The sequence below is a fragment of the Crocuta crocuta genome, unplaced genomic scaffold (assembly GCF_008692635.1).
Source record: "Crocuta crocuta isolate KB4526 unplaced genomic scaffold, BGI_CrCroc_1.0 scaffold149, whole genome shotgun sequence".
Classification (NCBI taxonomy): Eukaryota; Metazoa; Chordata; class Mammalia; order Carnivora; family Hyaenidae; genus Crocuta; species Crocuta crocuta.
Window position 1 is genome coordinate 9,620,024 of NW_027551561.1, and position 22,485 is coordinate 9,642,508.

The 22,485-nt window shown below is 43.1% G+C and overlaps 1 protein-coding gene and 1 pseudogene across 1 annotated transcript in view; both read right to left on the minus strand.

Moving 5' to 3' along the window:
* LOC144219781 (uncharacterized) overlaps window positions 1-20,926 on the minus strand; it is a 27,726-nt gene extending 6,800 nt beyond the window's left edge. Inside the window, 5 exon segments of the mRNA XM_077749868.1 lie at window positions 1,041-1,232; window positions 1,301-1,340; window positions 18,088-18,402; window positions 19,957-20,034; window positions 20,744-20,926. Of these exon segments, the coding sequence (XP_077605994.1) occupies window positions 1,041-1,232; window positions 1,301-1,340; window positions 18,088-18,402; window positions 19,957-20,034; window positions 20,744-20,926 (808 nt within the window).
* Window positions 20,927-21,896: 970 nt separating this feature from the next.
* The window catches only part of LOC144219782 (5'-AMP-activated protein kinase subunit beta-1 pseudogene), a 10,600-nt pseudogene continuing 10,011 nt past the window's right edge, over window positions 21,897-22,485 (minus strand).

The following is a 22,485-nucleotide window of genomic DNA, read 5'->3' on the forward strand; positions in this document are numbered from 1 at the left end:
GAGACAGCGTGAACAGGGGAGGGTCAGAGAGAGAGGGAGACACAGACTCCGAAATAAGCTCCAGGCTCTGAGCTGGCAGTCAGCACAGAGTCCGACGCGGGGCTCGAACCCACGAACCGCGAGATCATGACCCAAGCGAAAGTCGGACGCTTAACCCACTAAGCCACCCAGGCGCCCCTGTTGTTAGCTATTCTTAATGACAAAAGGGATGGCAAGCCCATCTCCTTAGAGTCGTGCCCAAACACAGCGTGGGGTGAACTGCCTAGAAAGGTGGGACAGGAGTGGCAAGAGCTACTTCCTGGGAAACAAACCTCGTGGCGCATTCTTTGCACTCCTCCTAAGGCATTTCTTATTTCGTTTAGGAGGGCATGGTACTTGTCCCTTCACCCCCCTCCCGACTTCTCCCCGCATCCCTCTCCATCTCCTATTCCTCGATCTAGAAGACACTTCATCAGTGATTGGTCAGGTCCATTTACCTACAGAATGTATTCCCAAACTCCCGTCATTTCAGGATCCCAGAAGTGCAGGGCTCTGTCAAGGAGCTCTGGTGAACTGCACTTCCCTGACCTTACAGCGCTCACCTCTTCCTGCCTCAGGGTTCCCTGCTGTGGCAGACAACCAGACACGCAGAACACAGTACTTAAAGTATTTAAAGTGGTACTTTTAAACTCTTTTAAGAACTGTTTTTGCTCGAACTCAGTGAGAGAACTCGGAGTGTGAAACCACGCAGGTGCTGGGACTTGCGCTGGTTCTGGAACTCGGCAGGGCGCTTGAACTCACCAGGGGCGCTGGAATTTCCGCCAAGGATGGAATTTGTGCGGGGCGCTTGAACTCAGGTTCTGGAACGGGTAGCTTGAACTCACTCCGGTGCTGGAAGTCGTGCGAGGCTCTTTAACTCGAGCTGGAACCCAGGCGATGCATGATGTCACTGTAAGATCACGACCTGATCCGAGTAACCAAGTGAGCCATCCGGGCGCCCCTTTCCCAAGGCTCTTTCAGGCACTTTCTAGCCCAGGCAGGGACCCACGTCCTGCCCCGACCGCATGCTCCCAAGACCTCTGCTCCCAAATCCTTAAAGGCGGGCACTTCTTTGGTAGGAGCTGGTACCAAGACCACAGAATTTGAGCCCAGATTCCTAAAAGGGAGAAAACCCAGTCGGGAGGGGTCGGGGGTTGGGGGAAGGGCGCCGGGCTTGTGCTGGCTGCGCCTCACCTCTTCAGGGAACCGGCAGACTAGACCCCAGGGGGATAAGAAGTTGACATTTGGATATTTGACAAGGCGGGGTGGGGGGTACACTTACCAGCTGGAGGTGCTCCCCACAGGTTGGAAGGCTTGGAGGACTGCGAGACATGGGGGCAGGGCCACAGGCATTATATGCAAGGGAGCCGCCCATTGGCGATATAGCTCCGCCCCTGTAGGTGTAGCGGGAAGTTTGCATTTTTTTTTAAGAAGAAAAACTATACAATGNAGTTAGTTAGCATATAGTGCAACTATGATTCCAAGAATAGATTCCTTAATGTCCCTTACCCATTTAGTCCATCCCCCTCCCACAACTCCCTCCAGTAACCCTCTGTTTGTTTGCCATATTTGTCTTTTATGTTTTGCCCCATCCCTGCTTTTATATTATTTGTGCTTCCATTTCCTTATGTTCATCTGTTCTGTGTTTTAAAATCCTCATATGAGTGAGATTGTATATTTGTCTTTCTCTGGCTGATGAATTTCGCTTAGCATAATACCCTCTAGTTCCATCCACCTAATTGCAAATGGCAAAATTTCATTCTTTTTGATTGCCTGGTAATACTCCATTGTGTGTGTGTGTGTATATATATATATATATATANAATTGCTGGGTCATAGGGTAGTTCTATTTTTATTTTTTTGAGAGAACTTAAAAACACGCTTTTCCAGAGTGGCTGCATCAGTTTGCATTCCCACCAGCAGTGCAAAAGAGATCCTCTTTCTCCACATCCTTGCCAACAAATGTTGTTGCCTGAGTTGTTAATGCCAGCCATTCTGTCAGGTGTGAGGTGGCTATCTCATTGTGGTTTCGATTTGTATTTCCCTGATGATGAGTGATGTTGAGCATTTTTTCCTGTGTTAGTTGGCCATCTGGATGTCTTCTTTGGAAAAGTGTCTATTCATGTTTTTTGCCCATTTCTTCAGTGTATTATTTGTTCCTTGGGTGTTGAGTTTAATAAGTTCTTTACAGATTTTGGAAATTAACCCTTTATCTGATATGTCATTTGCAAATATCTTCTCCCATTCCTTTGGTTGCTTTTTAGTTTTGCTGATTATTTCCTTTGATGTGCAGAAGCTTTTTATTTTGACGAGGTCTGAATAGTTCATTTTTGTTTTGGTTTCCCTTGCCTCTGGAGACGTGTTGAGTAAGAAGTTGCTTTGGCCAAGGTCAAAGAGGTTTTTGTCTGCTTTCTCCTTGAGGATTTTGATGGCTTCTTATCTTACATCCATTTTGAGTTTATCTTTGTGTATGGTGTAAGAAAGTGGTCCAGACTCATTTTTCTGCATGTTGCTGTCCAGTTCCCAGTGCCACTTGCTGAAGAGACTGTCTTTATTCCATTGGATAGTCTTTCCTGCTTTGTAAAGATTAGTTGGCCATACGTTTGTGGGTCCATTTCTGGGTTCTCTATCCTATTTCATTGATCTGAGTGTCTGTTTTTGTACCAGTAAGTTTTCTCTTTCACCTATTCAATAGTATTTATTCAGACACAGGGTTTTTGAAAAGAATGTATTTACTTACTTTTAATTTATATCCAACTTAGTTAGCATACAGTGCAACAATGATTTCAGGAGTAGATTCCTTAATGCCCCTTACCTATTTAGCCCATCCCCCCTCCCACAAACCCTCTAGCAAGCCTCTGTTTATTCTCTATATTTAAGAGTCTCTTATGCTTTGTCCCCCTCCCGTTTTTATATTATTTTTGTTTCCCTTCTCTTATGTTCACCTGTTTTGTATCTTAAAGTCTTCATATGAGTGAAGTCATATATGTGTCTTTCTCTGACTGACAAATTTCACTTAGCATAATATCCTCTAGTTCTAACCACATAGTTGCAAATAGTAAGATTTCATTCTTTCTGATGACCGAGTAATACTCCATATAGAATACTGGATCTTCTTTATCCACCCATCCATCCATGGACATTTGGGATCTTTCCATACTTTGGCTATTGATAGCACTGCTATAAACAATGGGATGCATATGCACCTTAGAAACAGCACACCTGTATCCCTCGGATAAATACCCAGTAGTGCAATTTCTGGGTCATAGGGTAGTTTTATTTTTAATTTTTTGAGGAATCTTCATACTGTTTTCCAGAGTGGCTGCACCAGTTTGCATTCCTGCCAACAGCGCAAAAGAGATCCTCTTTCTCTGCATCCTCACCAACATCTGCTGTTGCCTGAGTTATTAATAATAGCCATTCTGACAGGTGTGAGGTGGTATCTCATTGTGCTTTTGATTTGTATTTCCCTGATGATGAATGACATTGAGCATTTTTTCATGTGTCTGTTAGTCATCTGGATGTCTTCTTTAGAAAAATGTCTGTTCATATCTTTTGCCCATTTCTTCACTGGATTACTTGTTTCTTGTGTGTTGAGTTTGATAAATTCTGTATAGATTTTGGATATTAACCCGTTATCTGATATGTCATTTGTAAATATCTTCTGCTTTTTAGTTTTGCTGATTATTTCCTTTGATGTGCAGAAGCTTTTTATTTTGATGAGGTCCCAATAGTTCATTTTTTTGCTTTGGTTTCCCTTGCCTCAGACGTGTTGAGTAAGAAGTTGCTGCAGCTGAGGTCAAAGAGGTTTTTGCCTGCTTTCTTCCTGAGGATTTTGATGGCTTGCTCTCTTATGTTTAGGTCTTTCATCAATTTTGTTTCTTTTTGTGTATGATGTAAGAAACTGGTCCAGATTCATTTTCTGCATGTTGCTATTTAGTTTTCCCAGCACTACTTGCTGAAGAGACAATCTTTATTCCATTGGATTTTCTTTCCTGCTTTGTCAAAGATTAGTTGCCCATATATTGGTGAGTCCATTTCTGGGTTTTCTATGCTGTTCCATTGATCTGAGTGTCCGATTTTGTGCCATTTAATTTTTGAATGTTTATTCATTTTTGAGAGAGAGAGACAGAGTGCAAGTGGGGAAGGGGCAGAGAAAGAGGGAGACAAGAAACTTAAACAGGCTCTGGGTTCTGAGCTATCAGCACAGAGCCCAAGGTGAGGCTTGAACCCATGAACCCCAAGTACCTGACCAGAGCCTAAGTCTGTCGCTTAACCAGTTGAGCCACCTAGGCATCCCTGTTATTTATTTGTTTGTTTGTTTGTTTGTTTATTTAACTCCAGGTTAGTTGACATATAGTGCAACCATGGTTTCAGGAGTAGAATCTAGTGATTCATCACTTCAGTATAACGCCCAGTGCTTATTCCAACATCCCATTTAGCTTGTCCCCCATCTCTCCTCCCCTCGGGAACCTGCAGTTTGTTCCCTGTAGTTTAGAGCCTCTTATGGTTTGCCAGCCTCTGTTTTTATCTTATTTTGCCTCCCTTCCCTTTCTGTTTTGTTTCTTAAGTTTTTCATAGGAGTGAAATCATACGATATTTGTCTTTCTCTTACTGACTTATTTTGCTTAGCATAATACACTAATTCCACCCATGTAGAGGAAGCAGTGTTTTGTGGGTGTTTTGTTTTGTTTTGTTTTTTAAAGAGAGGAAGACACAGAATCCGAAGCAGGCTCCAGGCTCTGAGCTGTTAGCACAGAGCCTGACACGGGGCGTGAACTCACAAACTGTGAGATCATGACCTGAGCCAAAGTCGGATGCTTAACTGACTGAGCCATCCAGGTGCCCTGGAAACAATGTTTTTTTTTTTTTTTAAAGGTGTGTGACTCTGGGGCACCTGGTGGCCCAGTCAGATGGGAACTCCACTCCTGATCTCGGACTTGGGCTTGTCAATTCGAGCCCCACATTGATTGTAGAGATTACTTAAAGATGCGAGTCAGTATCTTTGAGAGGAAGTAGGAGATTTCTCCTTTCCTATTTGCTTATCTGTATTTTCTATATTGTGTATGGTAAGAATAAAGGCCACTAAGAAACAGTAAAAGACATTGGCGAGGCTGGTGCTACCGTCCCTGTCTGAGTGCCCAGTGACCTGCTGGTTGATGTCCTTGTATGCATTCGCATTTGCGTGGTGGGTTCAGCCCTTCCCACCCTTGGGTGGCTGGTGGAAATTTGCAGAGGCCGCAATCTGTTAGCCAATGGACCTTACAGGTTTGCCTTGAGAGCCAGGTGAGCCACCCTGAGCTTTAGCACCAGTGTTATTTGTTTCACAAAACGGACCAAGTGTCAGGCTACTGGAGGGGTGATTCTACTAAGACTTTTCCAGCTCTCCTTGCATTCCCTGCCCTAAATGAATAGATGTGTCCAGAGAGGGGACTAGAGCTGCTCTGAATGTGCAGAGAGGAGGGAGGAGTGAGGAAGGGGCTGCTCCCGAGAGGCAGATTTGGGCACACACGTCTGTCCACGTGTAAGCACCTTGGGGCCATCTGAGATGATTAATCCAGACCCGACTCCAATGGCTTTTCCCAGGGGAAACAGCATTCCAGCCACTTTGTCCGCAGGTGTCCTTTTTGTGATATTGTGGTAATCAAGTTTTTTCAGCTCAACTCACCAGAACTCACAGCCTTTGAAATGCACAGAAGTCAGATTTTAAAACAAGATCTACCAAGAGCTCCCAGTGGCCCAGTCAGTTAAGTAACAGACTCTTTTATTTTTTTTTTAAATTTATTTCTAGGAGAGAGAGAGAGACAGCTTGAGCAGGGGAGGGTCAGAGACAGAGGGAGATACAGACTCTGAAAGAGGCTCCAGGTTCTGAGCTGGCAGTCAGCACAGATCCCGACGCGGGGCTCAAACCCACGAAACGCGAGATAATGACCCAAACGAAAGTCGGATGCTTAACCGACTAAGCCACCCAGGCGCCCCAGTAACAGACTCTTAACTTTGGCCCAGGTCATGATCTCACAGTTGGTGAGTTCCAGTCCCTGGTGGGGTTCTGTGCTGACAGTGTGGAGACTGCTTGAGACTCTCTCTTCTCTCTCTCTTTTTCTCTCTCTCGCTCTCTGCCCCTCTCCCGCTCTCTCTAAATAAGTAAATAAACATAAAAATATATTTTTAAAAAACAGGATCAGCGAGACATAAGGAAAGAGGGAGAGGGGTGAGGGATTGGGTACAGATAGACAAACAGAAAGAGATGCCTGAGGAGCCCTCAAATAGTGATGTCTCCCTACCCTGAACAGCAGACCTGTGAGATGAGCTCTAGATGATACCAATCCCAACATTCATGCCATCCCAAGCTGAAAGTGAATGAAGCAGAGACAAGCTTTACCCCTGTTCCCTGTCCACATTCCAGACTCTCCAGATCCATGACTATAATGAATGGTTATTTATGCAACCTGAATTTTGGGATAATTTGTTATGCACCTGTAGTGACTGGTATAATACCATGTCAATCCTTTTTTTTGAGGTTATCTTGTCCCATCAACATTATGTTCCTGAGATTCATAGGTTTTAGTAGGGAGGTGCACCTAACGTTCTGAACCCATGGTTCATCTCCCAGATCCAAGTTGTGTCACAGAATGTATACGCGCTCTTTTTCTCTAAGTACTTTCCAAATTTGGTATCTTTAGGCTTTTGCATTTCTTTCAATCATTATAGTTTTTACAATTTTTTAATTACATGTGTTGAAAATATAGATCAGTTTGGAGGCAATGACATCTCTATGAGATTATGATTTCCAATCTATCAACTTAATATAGATTTCCATATTTCTTTACATTTTCTTCAATATCTTACATTGCAGTTATATACAATTTTCTATAAAGATCTTGCAACCTTTTGCTAGATATTCCTGTGTCCTTAATTTTTGAGGCAATTTAAAATGGTATCTTTAGGAGGAGGCAAGATGGCGGAGAAGTAAGGAGCTCCGTACTTGCACTCGCGCCCATACATCACACGGAAAAGATCTGAAGCCATTGGAAACCTNGATAAAATGGTATCTTTATTTTACTTTTTTATTTTTATTTAGTTAAAAATATTTTAATGTTTTATTTATTTCTGAGAGAGAGAAAGAGAGAAACAGCGTGAGCAGGGGAGGTTCAGAGAGAAGGAGATACAGAATCCGAAACAGGCTCCAGGCTTTGAGCTGGCAGTCAGCACAGAGCCCGATGGGGGGCTCAAACCTACGAACCGTGAGATCATGACCTGAGAGGAAGTCGGATGCTTAACTGACTGAGCCACCCAGGCGCCCCTATTTTATTTTTTTTTAATGTTTATTTATTTTTGAGGGAGAGAGAGAAAGAACACACGAGCAGGGGAGGGACAGAGAGAGAGGGAGCCACAGAATCGGAAGCAGCTCCAAAATACGAGCTTCAGCAGAGTCCAATGTGGGGATGGAACTCATGTACCGTGACATCATGACCTGAGCTGAAGTCAGAAGCTTAACCGACTGAACCACCCAGGTACCCCTAAATGGTATCTTTTAAAAAATAGCTTTTTAGACACCTGTTTGATAATATAACTACAATTGTTTTCCACTCATAGACCTCTGGTTCCAACAAAATATCACCTTCTTCTCAAAACTTTATGCCCTTTAAAAATTTATTCTTGCCCAAATGGATTACTTATGACACCTAAGACAACAGAAAATAGAAGTGATGAGAGTAGTCACTTTAATTATGTCCTTGACCTTAAGGGGACATCTCTGGGTTTTTTCCCCTATGCAAAATGTTTGCTGTATGTTTTATTGTATATCCTCTTTGTCCATTTCCAAACGTTTGATAATATCTAATTTGCTAAGAGTTTTTTTTTTTTAAATCAGGAATGGGTATTCAACATTTTTTTTCAGTGAAGCCATTTTTAAAAAAGTTTTTTCCAAATAGATAACTTGACACCAGCTACAAAAATCATGAAATGAAGAACCAATCATGAAACTGAAAACTCAAAACCACTGGAATGATAAGCACATTTCCCCAGAGGATTGTTAAAACAATGACCCAGGATACCATGAATTCATGCTTCTGGAGTAAACATGGCACATATTTAAAAATAACAAATATAGAACAGCAGTAGAGAAATTATAGCATAAACAGCACAAAGTATATATATTTGTTAAGACAGATGACATTTCTAGGCACAGTTTTAGGCAGTAAAGAGGACACAGAGGCATAGATGGGTACATGGGTCTGCACAAAAATAGAATCTGTATAAATTACATTGTTAGCCATACAATTAGATGTTACTTACCAGTCATACATTGCATGTTTAATAAGACACAGGCACATGGTCATCCATATGTATCCTTTATATTTCAAAAGGGGCGCTGAGCTGGTTCAGTGGGTTGAGCAATCGACTTTGTTCAGATCATGATCTCATGACCCCTGGCTTTGAGCCTCACCTTAGTCTCTGCACCGACAGCTCAGAGCCTGGAGCCTGCTTCAGATTCTGTGTCTCCCTCTATCTCTGCTCTTCCCCTGTTCACGCTTTGTCTTTCTCTCTCAAAAAAAAAAAAAAAAAAAAAAGCTAAAAAAAGAGAAAATCACTTAGCATCAAACTATTTCTTCAAAATCTTTTTAAAAATGAGATAAGAAAAAATTTACAGGTTGAACTTAGAAAAATCTCAGTGGTTGTGCAGGATATCTAATTAGCCCTGCTGAGGACCTTATGCTTTATGTGTATATGTGTATTTTTCTCTCTCAAATAAACTATGAATTTATAGTTAATAGTTGTGTTTGTAAGAAAGCATCAATCAAGCCAAAAGCTGCATACATATAATATCTTTTTTAATGTTTCTTTTGAGGGAGAGAGAAAAAGAGAGAGAGAAGGAGAAAGAGAGGAGAGAATGAGCAGGGGAGACGCAAAGAGAGGGAAAGAGGATCCCAAGCAGGCCCTGTGCTGACAGCAAGTACCTGATGCTGGCCTGAAATTCATGAACTGTGAGATCATGACCTGAGCCCAAGTCTGACACTTAATCAACTGAGCCACCCAGATGCCCCAAGACATAATGTTGTTAATGTAGGTGAAAATTCACTTGTGTTTAATAAATGAATACTGAAATTTAAGAAAAACTTTTTCATCATCTACTCAAATGATCATATGATTTTTCTCTTTTGATTTGTCATGAATTACACTGATTCAGTTCCTAATTCTAGAATCTACAGTGAATTCCTAATATAAGCCATCCTAGTGATGATGTATTATCATTTTATATACTGGTGAATTTGGTTTGCTAAACTTGTTTAGAATTTTCTCATTTAGACATGGGTGATGATGATCAACAATTGTTTTTTTCATACTTTACCTCTCCAATTGGTTATTAAGGTTATAGCAGCTTCATAAAATTAGTGAGGGAGTGCTTTTCTATTCTCTTCAACAGTGGCAAGATCATCAAAGACAAAGTCTGGGGAACTGTTCAAGATTAAAGGAGATTAAAAATAAGTAAACCAAACGTAATGTGTGATCGTAGAATGAATCCTAGACCAGAATTTTGTTTCCTTGCCATGCAGCATTTATTGAACAATGGATATTATTCAGACAAGGTCCACAGATTACATAACACCATTGTATCAGCATTAATTTCTGATTTTTATTATTGTACTCTGAGTGTCTATGTTTTATTTTTTTTCCCAATAGTTTACTCTCAAGTTGGTTTCCATATAACACCCAGTGATCATCCCCACAAGTGCCCTCTTCCCTGCCCATCTCCCTCCTCCCTCACACACCCATCAATCCTCTGTTTGTTCTCAGCATTCAAGAGTCTCTCATGGTTTGCCTCCCTCCCACTCCCCCACTATTCCCCCCTTCTTCTCCCCCACGGTCCTCTGTTAAGTTCCTCCTAATCCTCCTATACATGCAAACATATGGTATTTGTCCTTCTCTGCCTGACTTATTTCGCTCAGCATAACACCCTCAAGGTCCATCCATGTTGCTACACATGGCCAGATTTCATTGTTTCTCATTGCCATGTAGTATTCCATCGTACAGATAAACCACATCTTCTTGATCCATTCGTCCGTTCTAGTGTCCTTGTTTTTAGAAAACATTTGCTGACATATTAGAGGTGAAGGAGTCTCATGTCTGCAAGTCATTCTCAAATGTTGCAGGGAAAAATTGGCACTAGGAGACCCAGGGACCAGGAGAGAGAAGGCCATCAGGATAATCTATAGTCCACAGATTCTGGTCACAGTGACATCTAGTATCTAAATTTAACTGTTTGCCTTTCACTATGTACAAATATTTACAAGTATTGCTGTAAGCAGGGCCTGATGTTTCTTGTAAGTTGGGAAAGAAGAGACCTTTCTTCATGAGATACAGAAGTGCATGGAGGGGACAGAGTTTGGAAAGGTGTCGTGTCAATACAGGATGTCCCTGCAGAGGTCTTAGCACAACAGTGCAGAGCAGAAAGAGATAGGAGACTACCAGAAGAGATCTATGGAATGTGGAAGTACTTTTGGTATTCTCAGAACTCTTAATGGAGGAAAACTAGATAAAAGGCCAAACCTTCTGTATTTATGCACAATGAGAACTCATACAATCTTAGTTGGGCATGAAAAATCTCAGTGACACTGATAGCTGGAGAATAATTGTTTCTGCTGCAAAGTAAAAGACAATAAACCAAACACATGGACTCTCCCACCCTTCACCTTGTGTCAAATCTAGAGGCAAGAGAGAGTAAAAACAGGGGCTATGGAGTTTGGGGTCAGGTATATTCCCCAGTGTGTGAAGGAAAACCTCATGCTGGTTTTCAGAACTACATGAAATACATTGTAAATGGGATCCATGCCTTGAACAGGGAAACAGATAAGGGATGAGATCATCACAGCCTTCTACAAGGAGGAATAAAAGGAGGTTGTATCAAAGTGGGATGTGGTAGACATTTGCCATGCAGCCACCCTTCAAGGAAAGACGTGGTACCCAGATTCTGAGAGGGCCATCAGCAGACAGTTTATAATGTCAGCTTCTGGAGGACCCTCGGTTGGGGATGAGCCACATTGCCTGTGGTCATGAGCAACTCCTAGGTTCACAACTCTCACCTGGAAAATGAGATATGTGATGATGTAAAGGCCCAGCCATTCAGTATAGTGCAAGACAACTCTGTTGCGCACAATCACTCCACAGCATCCTGCGAGTTGGCTGAGGTTGTGTTGAGAGCTGCATCACAGTTCAGTTTTCTTCTCTCAATTTTGCTTCCTTCTATCTTTTTTCATGGTGTCTCTCTGTCCTAAACATCTTGAACCTACAACTTGATCTCAGCATCTGCTTCTGGAGAATTCAGCCTGCAGCATGGGCAGACTCTAGCCACAAGAAAAAGAAATGGTGTGGCAGACACACTGGATTATGGACAAAGATATTTTACTACCTAGAATGAGAGACACAAGAAGACAGGACCCTAGTTTAGCATGAAAGGAGTTGAGGAGTAGGTTGGCATAGGTTTGGATGTTGGTTCTGATGCTTTGAAAGAAATCCCAAATAGACAATGGCATAAAGAGAGCTGAAGCTACTTTCTCATCAAGATGTTGAAGAATGTAGGATTAGCTCTCCTCTGAGAAGTCATCAAAATCCTAGATTCTTTCCGGGGCGCCTGGGTGGCTTAGTTGGTTAATCGTCTGACTTTCGCTTAGGTCATGATCTCGCGGTTTGTGGGTTCGAGCCCCGCGTCGGGCTCTGTGCTGACTGCCACCTCAGAGCCTGGAGCCTGTTTCAGTCTGTGACTCCCTCTCTCTCTGACCCTCCCCTGCTCACGCTCTCTCTCTCTCTCTCTCTCTCTCCTAGAAATAAATTAAAAAAAAATTTTTTTTAAATCCTAGATTCCTTCCATCCTATTGCTCTGCCTCAATCCACATGCTTCACGTTCTAATCAATTAGGCTATGTTGTGGTGCAGGAGCAGATCTTCCCCCAATCTCAATGGTTTACAACAAACATGTTTCTTGCCTAAGGCACATGTCTACTGAGGGTTCCCATTGGCTTGTTTCCACATTCTCTTCATGTGGAGATCCATGCTGCCAGAACATCCCCTGAGATATCGCCAGTCTTCTGCCAGAAGGAAACAAGAGCAAGGAGAAATAGCACACATCCCTTCTATACGCATTTAATTGGCCAAAGCAAATTACATGATCATGCTTGATTTCAATGGGGCAATAAATGTAATCCTAACCCAGGGAGGGGTAGAAAATATTTTGGAAATATAAACAAAATGTCACATATCTTTGCCCACAAAGATTCACTTCCTTCTCTTTCCTACAGGATATACCACACCACCGCCACCTTTCCAGAAACAACTCAAACACTTCATCCTAATGGGATGTCCCATCTTGGCACAATGTCCAGATCCTGTGGTAGTCTTTATCTCAGGTCTGTATAGGACTCCTTTTGTATGTCTGTGAATTAGACATATAAATAATCCCCCGCACACAAAAAACATATATACTCTAAACAATGAGGAACATTCAAAGGAAAATCTCAACCCCCTCCCCCCAATTTCAACAAGGGAAGAATGGGAAGGACATAATAGTCACTGGCGCACAGATGTTCCTAAGTTCATTTGGGGAGACATGGTGGAGACCCCTTACTATGATGGGAAGTGTTCCCTAATAAGTTTTTCTCAAGTAAGTGGTTCCTCCATCCATTTTCCTCTGCAGTTCCTGGTTTCAGCATTATGGTTCCTTCTTTTCCATCATCTTCTTCAACCACATTTATAGTGGGAATTGGGGCCCTCCGCCTCCAGACGCTGTCTCCTCCACCTCAGCTGCCTCCTCCCCGAGGCAGTGGAAGTTACGGATAGGCCTCGGAAGAGAATGAGCACAACTTTCCATCTTAGTTCCTACCACTATCCTGGACTGCTGGAATTCTGGAGTATAATTTCCATCGAATGGGCTACCTGAAGAAACAAGCCAAGTACACATGGTGGAGAATCCCAAATACAACTAAGAGTAGGGAAACAAAATAACCAAAGTCTCAACAAGAGAAACAAAGAGGCACCATTCAAAGAACACTTCCTGAATGGTCAGGCACTGGGCAATCAAAGAACCCTCTTTAATACAGCAGCACCAACAGGGGCAGAGTGCATACCAAGCTTTTAAAATTAACAAGAGATAGAAAGCTAACAAAAAGGATGAAATGGAAGAACCCTCCTCCAAAGAAATTCCAGGAAAAAATGACGGCTAAAGGACTGTTCAAAACACATATAAGCAACATAACTGAACAAGAATTTAGAACAATAGTGATAAAAATTAATCGCTGGGCTTGGAAAAAGCATGGAAAACATCAGAGAAACAATTGCTACAACGACTATGGAGCTTAAAAATATTTGTGATGAATTAAAAAATGATATAAATAAGATACGTAATAAAATGGAGACGTCCAATGCACAGATTGAAGAAGCAGAAAGGAGAACAAGTGATTTAGAAGATATAATTATAGAAAAAGAGGAAGCTGAGAAAAAGACAGATAAATTGATCCAGGAACACAAAAAAAGAGTTCCAGAGCTCAGCGATACAATCAAACGGAACACTATCCGTATCATAGGAATTCCAGAAGAGGAAGAGAGAGGGAAAGGTGCTGAAGGAGTCCTGGAACAAATTATAGCAGAGAACTTCCCCAACCTGGGGAGGGAAGTAGACGTTGAAATTCAAGAGGCACAGAGAACTCCCCTCAGAAGTAACTTGAATCGATCTTCTGCATGACATATCATAGTGAAAATGGCAAAATATAAGGCAAAGAAAGAATTTTGAAAGCAGCTAGGGAGAAAAGGGCCCTAACATAAAAAAGGGAAACCTATCAGAGTGGTTACAGACCTATCGACTGAAACTTGGCAGGCCAGAATGGACTGGCAGGAAACCTTCAATGTGATGAACAGGAAAAATATGCAGCCAAGAATCCTCGATCTAGCAAGCCTATCATTAAGAATAGAAGGAGAGATAAAGGTCTTTCCAAATGAACACAAATTGAAAGAATTCGTCACCACTAAACCAGCCCTACAAGAAATCCTGAGGGGGACTCTCTGAGGGAAATGTCGCAAGGAACGCAAGATACTAGAGACACCACCACAGGAATGAATCCCACAAATGACACAAAGACTGTAAACCCATATATTTCAATAATAATACTGAATGTAAATGGGCTGAATGCTCCAATCAAAAGACGTAGGGTAGCAGAATGATTTTTTAAAAATCCATCGATTTGCTGTCTACAAGAAACTCATTTTAGACTGGAGGACACCTTCAGATTGAAAGTAAGGCGACGGAGAAATATATATCATGCTACTGGAAGTCTAAATAAAGCTGGAGTAGCTATACTTATATCAGACAACCTGGACTTTAAATTAAAGATAATAACAAGGGATGAAGAAGGGCATTATATAATAATTACAGGGTCTATCCATCAGGAAAAACTAACAATTATAAATTTCTATGCACCGAATATGGGAGCATCTAAATATTTAAAACAATTAATCACAAACAGAAACAAGCTTATAGATAAGAATGTGATAATAGCAGGGGACTTTAATACTACACTTACAGCAATGGATAGATCAACTAGACAGAAAATCACTAAAGAAACAATGGACTTGAATGACACATTGGACCAGATGGATTTGACATATGTATTTAGAACTCTACATCCTGAGGCCATGGAATTTACTTTCTTCTAAAGTGCGCATGGCACATTCTCCAAGATAGATCACATAATGGAACATAAAACAGCCTTCAATAAATATAAAAGAATTGAGATTATACCATGCACACTTTCAGATCACAATGCTATGAAACTTGAAATCAACCACAGGAAGAAGTCTGGAAAACCTCCAAAAACATGGAGGTTAAAGAATACCCTCCTAAAGAACGAATGAGCCAATCAGGCAATTAGAGAAGAAATTTTAAAATATATGGAAACAAATGAAAGTGAAAATACAACAATCCAAACTCTATGGGATGCGGAAAAGGCAGTACTAAGAGGAAAGTACATTGCACCCAGGCCTCTTTCAAGAAATTAGAAAAAGTGCAAGTACAAAACCTAACAGCTCACCTAAAGGAACTAGAGGGAGCACAACAGGAGCGCCCCAAACCCAGTAGGAGAAGAGAAATAATAAAAATCAGAGCAGAAATAAACAATATAGAAACATAAAAAAAAGTTGAACAGATCAACGAAACCAAGAGTTGGTTTTTTGAAAAAATAAACAAAATTGGCAAACCTCTAGCCAGGCTTCTCAAAAAGAAAAGAGAGAACACTAAAATAGACAAAATCGTGAAAGAAAAAGGACTTATTACAACCAACCCCTCAGAATTACAAGCAATTGTCAGGGAATACTATGAAAAATTATATGCCAACAAATTGGACAACTTAGAAGAAATGGACAAATTCCTAAACACACACTCACTGCCAAAATTCACACGGGAAAAGATAAAAAGTCTGAACAGACCCATAACCAGTGAGTAAATCAAATCAGTTATCAAAAATCTCCCAACAAATAAGAGCCCTGGACCTGATGGCTTCCCCGGGGGAATTCTATCAGACGTTTAAAACAGAAATAATACCCATTCTTCTCAAGCTATTCCAAAAAATAGAAATCGAAGGAAAACTTCTGGACTCATTTTACGAAGCCAGCATCACTTTGATCCAAAGCCAGACAGAGATCCAGCAAAAAAAAAAAGAGAACTACAGGCCAATATACTTGATGAATACGGATGCAAAAGTCNTGCCAAAGGAAACAACCCATAAAACTAATAGGCAACTGACAGAATTGGAAAAGATAGTTGCAAATGACATATCAGATAAAGGGCTAGTATCCAGAATCTATAAGGAACTCATCAAACTCCACACCCCAAAAGCAAACAATCCAGTGAAGAAATGGGCAGAAGATATGAACAGACACTTCTCCAAAGAGGACATCCAGATGGCCAACAGACACATGAAACGATGCTCAGCATCCCTCCTCATCAGGGAAATACAAATCAAAACCACACTGAGATACCACCTCACGCCAGTCAGAGTGGCTAAAATGAGCAAATCAGAGGACTCTAGATGCTGGCGAGGATGTGGAGAAACGGGCACCCTCCTACACTGTTGGTGGGAATGTAAGCTGGTGCAGCCCCTCTGGAAAACAGTATGGAGGTTCCTCAAAAAATTAACAATAGAACTCCCCTATGACCCAGCAATAGCACTGCTAGGAATTTACCCAAGGGATACAGGAGTGCTGATGCATAGGGGCACATGGACCCCAATGTTCATAGCAGCACTCTCAACAATAGCCAAAAAATGGAAAGAGCCTATGTGTCCATCAACTGATGAATGGATCAAGAATATGTGGTTTATCTATACAATGGAATACTATATGGCAATGAGAAAGAATGAAATCTGGCCGTGTGTAGCAACATGGATGGACCTTGAGGGTGTTATGCTGAGTGAAATAAGTCAGGCAGAGAAGGACAAATACCATATATTTGCATATATAGGTGGATTATGAGGAAGTTAATGGGGGACCAAGTGGGAGGAAAAGGGGAAAAATAGTTGGAGAGAGGGAGGGAGGCAAACCATGAGAGACTCTTGAATGCGGAGAACAAACGGAGGGCTGGGGGAAGAGGGGGGAAGAGGGGGAAGGGCATGGAGGAGGGCACTTGTTGGGATGAGCACTGGGTGTCATATATAAACCAACTTGACAATAAACTATAAAAAAATTAAAAATTAAAAAATAAAGTGGGAATTGGGAGCTACGCCCTCTTTGGATGCTGAGCAACTTTATGAACACACCACTTGCCCACAGAATGGTTCTAATGGGTCCTTTTAAGTCTCAAAGATTTGAGTTTTTATTTTTTCAATCTAGACTATGGTTCTTTGGCAGTTTACCTCTACTTAAAGTATTTTTGTTGTTTGAACCCATTTAGCTCCAATTTACTCCATGTGCGAATATCTATAATGCTTTTTGAGATACGGTTCTCTGTGTAGATTTAATTACATATATTACCTTGAACTTGACAGCCTTCTATAGAAGACTGTGTATTCAGGCTCTTTTCCCTGAGCTATTTGGTCCACTGAAGAGTGGTATTTGCTGTCAACTAAGTTGACTCAGAGGCTTTAGTCAGGGCCTTAATGGCCACTTCATTAACTGCATCCTTACCAACAGGCTGAGTTTGAATTCATCTTTGTCACCCCAGGACCTTCTCAGATTTCTTTTATTATTTGGAGAGGAGACATATTTGCAACTTTGACTCCCAAATGTCCATAAATGTCTATATTGTCTATTATCTTCCCTTCTTGCTTGCAACAAAGTAAAACAAATAAATGCTTTCCCAAGCACATAGTGTTTTTCCCTTCTCTATTATCTTATTAAAGAGCAACCAAGGTGAATTACTAACACCTGTTTTCTGATCTCTTGCCCAAAGTCAAGAGGCTTACTTGACACATTATCTTTATTCCAAGGTATTTAAGATGACTGTTTTGTCAAATATTTAACTACTACATGACATAAATTGCCATCAACCCTGTCTCCAGGAATACTTATTTAAAAAATTTTTTTTTTAATATTGATTTATTTTTTAGAGAGAGAGAGAGACATTGCAGGGAGGTGGCAGAGAGAGATGGACACAGAAACCAAAGCAGGCTGTAGGTTCTGAGCTGTCAGTGCTGAGCCCTACTATGGGCTGGAACCCACTGACCTGAGCCAAAGACTGATCCACCCAGGAGCCCCCAGTCTTACTTTTTCACTGCACACTGATGGCCCTGGAAACAAAGCCATGTATTTTAGAATTTTGTTGTTGTTGTTTTCCAGAATCCCCCTAAGCACCAATTTCTGTATCAGTCTGAGCAAGCCAGGTTTGGCTGTAGTAACAAATTATCCCTCAAGTCTCAGTGACTTAAAATACCAAATGGTAATTTGGCTGTATACTCCCCCCCCCTTTTTAATATGCCCAAACTCATCAAATTGTATGCTTAAAACATGTGCAGATTAACACATTTTAATTATTCCTCAAGAGAGCTGTTTTTAAAAAGCAAACATAAGAAGAAAAGGATTGTGGGCTCACTCTGGGCAAACTCTCACTGAAGGTGCCATCTTCCTGCTGAGATTGGCGCACCCGGAACCCACAAAGCCAGGTCCACTCGATCCCCACCCAACGCTTCGCCCTGGTCATCGGGGACCTGACACTCGCGCCACCACAAATCCTCTCCCTCTCCGCGCCCCCTGTGGTTCCACTCAGGGCAGGGGGAGGACGCAGGAGCCACACCGCGGCCAGCGACCCGACCGCACCTGCTTCCGCGGTGGGCGGGGACCCAGCGGGCTGGGACTTGCGCAGCCGCAGAGATTGGTGTCCGCCCACCCTTTTCCGGGCGGGAAAGAACTGGCAGGCAAGCAGCCCGGAGAGCTTTTAAATTCCCCGCGGAGAAAGAGAGGCGGGTCCTGGGATCCCGCCCTCTGCTGGAAGTGCAAATCCTGCCGGGTGCTGTAGGCCTAGGTCGCCTCCCGCTGGGAGTGGCTGTCACCGCAGGGGAGGGGCGGCCACGCGAACTGAGGGTCCGTCCCGTTACCAGGAAACAGACTGGGCGACACCACGTGTGGCCACCCGTGGGGGCGTGAAGGTAAGAATGAGTCTTACAGGGGCACGTGGGTGGCTCAGAGGTTAAGCGTGGGACTGGGCTCAGGTGATGATCTCTGGGCTCAGGGTTAGTGGGTTCCAGCCCCGCCCGGTGCTCTGCGTGGACTGTGCTGAGCCGGGTTGGAGTTTCTCTCTCTCTCTCTGTCTCTGTCGCTGTCTCTCTCGCGCGCTCTCTCTCTCTTTCTCTCCCTCTCTCCTCCTCCTCCTCCCATGCTCGTGAGCGCGCGCGCTCTCTCTCTCAAAGTAATTTTTTAAAAGAATGATTCGTTATGTTTTTATTATGGTATAGTTCAGATGTACAAAAAGGGTACCGTCACGCGTGTATCTAAGTCCCGCCCTAGAATCGGATGCATTACTACAGCTGAAGAGTCCCATACATTCCCTCCCTGCCTGTTTGCCTCCCCCTCTCCCCTTCTGAATTCTATCTCCCCTCCTCTCCCTCCTTTCTCCATTCACAAGCCATCCTTACTTAGTGAAGGTAGTATCTGACCTAGTAGCCAAGTGTAGTTATTTTGGAAGTTCCAAAGCAATCCAAATGTCTTACACATGACTTCCTTGTTCCATACCTCACACCTCGGAAAATCAAGGAGAAGATACATAATCCGTTTGTATACTTCCACTCCATGAAACAATTTTAACAAAGGGGATACCTTGGGGTGCCTTGATGGCTCACTTGGTCATGACCTCACAGTTCACATGTTCCAGCCCCCACTGGGGCTCTATGCTGACAGAGCACAGCCTGGAGCCTGCTTCATATTCTGTCTCCCTTTTTCTCCGTTCCTCCCCTACTCATGCTCTGTCTCTCTCTGTCTCTCAAAAATACATAAACATTTAAAAAACTTTTTAAATATGGATACCTTAATTAAAAGCATTACATCAAATTCTCTTGTATTTATTTTACCAAATGATACAAACGCCTTCTAAATCTCCACTGAAAATGGTAGTAAGACAGAGTTGGAAGGTTTGAGTAAAAATGATTGACTATTTAGCTTCTATATGTGGGACTGAGAAGGACCAGGCCAGTGCTCTGGGCTGCACAGCAAACCGACTTTTAGCCATCCCACAGTACTGCTCAACCTGCATGGGAATCCACAGAACACGGCCCATCACATACCAACCACACTGTCACAGGAACACTAGGATGACTTCTTGGAGGAGGTGTTCCCAGAGCTGCAGGAGAAGTAGGCTGAGATGGAAGAGATAAACCTGTGTGACAACCTGGGGGGAGGGGACCACCCCGTGGGAAAGGTCTAGGTCAAGTTTCACCAAGAGAAGGAGGCAGTGCAGACAGAGGCTGACCTCAATAGCCACTAGTTCAACTGGCAGGCCGTGCTTCATGCAGGACTGCCTCCTGTCACTGACTTCCTGGAAATCTTGCTGTGGGCAGTATGAGGTGGGGGCATGTACCTGCAGTGGCTCCTGCAACTTCAGGCACCTGTGGCCCACTCAGCTCCCAGAACCTGTATGGGAGGGAACCCAGACACAGACTAGCCCTGAGCACCATCCCAAGACCAGCACCTAAGTCTGAACCCCCAAAACAGCTGGAACTCCAACCCCCTGAACCGAAGATCAGTCTGAATCTCCAACCCTGAGATAAGTCCCTATGCATCAGTCCTGATACCACCTAGGAACTCTGGTCATCCTAGGGTCCCTCATCCGCCACTGTCCCTGAGAAAGAAACCAACAAAGTTCTTCATACAATGGGTATGACTGCCTCTGAGACTCTGGCTCCTTTGACCTCCTCCCCTAACAGGCACAAATGTTCCTGGTCAGGACGCCTCCTAAGAGCACCCTTAAGTCCCCACTACCACCTTCCCCAGGCACCGGGGCTACACATGTAATCTGTTCAACAAGGGACCTTCTCATAGTAAAGTTCTGTATTAAAGATTAAAAAAAAAAAAAAGGATTAATAAACAAGACATTCTCAAATGTTTACAGTGCTACTAATTTCTGGCCTAAAGTTAATTTATTTTTTATTTTTTTTAATCTTTACCAAGCTTTATTGAAACCTGTATGTCAAGGTGACAATAATTCAGTGTTCGGAAAGCAGTAACAAAAACAAAGGGTGTCCCAGACTCAGGTTTACCAAATAAATACTGGAAGCCAGGGAGCTGGTTCCTCCATCACCCAGCAAGAACACAGGGCAGAACCATAGCTCTGCTGACTTGAGGGCAGGAACATGCACTAACGGCACATCTGCAGCATCTCCCCGGAAACCACATCGAGTGCGAAGAGGTTTGCTTTGGTCCACAGAATGTCTTCCCGACATAAATTTAGAAGACTGCTGTCAAGTTTTATTCCAGAATGAATGACAGCAACTGCTATAGCCTCATTGCTAAGTAGAGACAAGTCCTGAGCAAGTTGGCATAGGCTAGGGTAGGGTGCTTCTCCAAAGTTTTTAAGGTAACACTGTCCCCTCATTGCAATTAGAATAAAAAACTGGACGACCTTCCAGCTAACAGTGGTCAGTCCACAGGATCATCCAGCCTAATGGAGAAATCCGGCAGCGGTTTTCAAAGTCTGTTCTAAGAACAGATTATTGCTGAATACAGTTCACATGATCTATATTCTAGTTGGGGTGATTTAAAAATTGCCCTAAGGCCAGAGAGTCAGCCACCTCTGGTTTAAAACAAAAATACTTAGTGCACAGAAGCATAAGAAACAATTGTAAAACTTCATTTGGAAATCAGACGGGTTCTAATTTCTATAGAAATTATATTTCCCGGGAGCAGAGAACAGGAGACCATCTATTGCTTTGATTTCAGAGGACAGGTACCTGCTGTTGCCTCACAGCCAGGCCTCAACAGGGACAAACTGATGACCTTAAAAACACATATAGGATTAGAAATTTTGTGTGGCCTCATACCCTGCTTCCTAGATCTTCCCAGCAGAGTGTCTAGTGTTCCATTTTTGGCTGAAGCAGCAGCCCCACGACCAGTTCAGAACAGCGCCTGTCCCCACACACTGCGGTATGGGGGCAGGAGGCCCTCCGCTTCCCCTCCCTGTTTGTGGCCTCGGTGTGCCCCGAGGCCCATGGCCACTGGATGCTGAGGGAACTGTTACAGGGCCAGGTGCTTGGGGAGCCACCGTGCCTGGAACCAACCTTCAAGCAGGACTACGGTGGGTATGAAATGTCTTATCAAGTGTGAAATGAGACATTTACAGTCTGTTCCCACTAGTGGAAAACATGCATGCATGGGGCCTGGCGGTGCACACCGTTCCTGGAGCCCACCGTGGGTTCCCAGCTCTTCATATGGGCTTGTACAACAAGGTGGTGACATACTTTTTCTTGTACTGGTGAGTCGCGCTGAGCACCATCACTCCATCCTTGGTAGAGAGCGCATAAAGGTGGTTCAACATGATGTGGTTGGGCTCGGGGAGCAAAGCTGGATCACAAGAAATCCTTGTGTCCTTGTTCAGGATGACCTGGAGCAGATGTGGGGGGAGAATGGGCGGTGCTTTAAACCGTTCTTCTGGTTTTGAGACATAGGGCTCCTGATGGTAGGGGCCTGGTGGGGAGCTGGACAGCTCAGACACATCAGAGCACTTTTGGGAATCCACCATTAAAGCATCAAATACTTCAAAGTCAGTTTTCTTCACTTGAATGATGTTAACTGTGCCAAGCTGGCTGGTTACTATCGGCTCAGAAGGGTCATGTGTCCACTGACCGTCCACAAAGAACTTGTACTGATGCTCTCCTTCAGGCAGGTCCAGGATGGCTACAAAGTTATTGTGGCTTCTCGTGAGGGGAAGTTTACTCCAGTTGTTGAAGGATCCCGATAAGTAAACTTCCTTTCCACCCCCCCTGCGCCCCCCCCCCCGCCATCC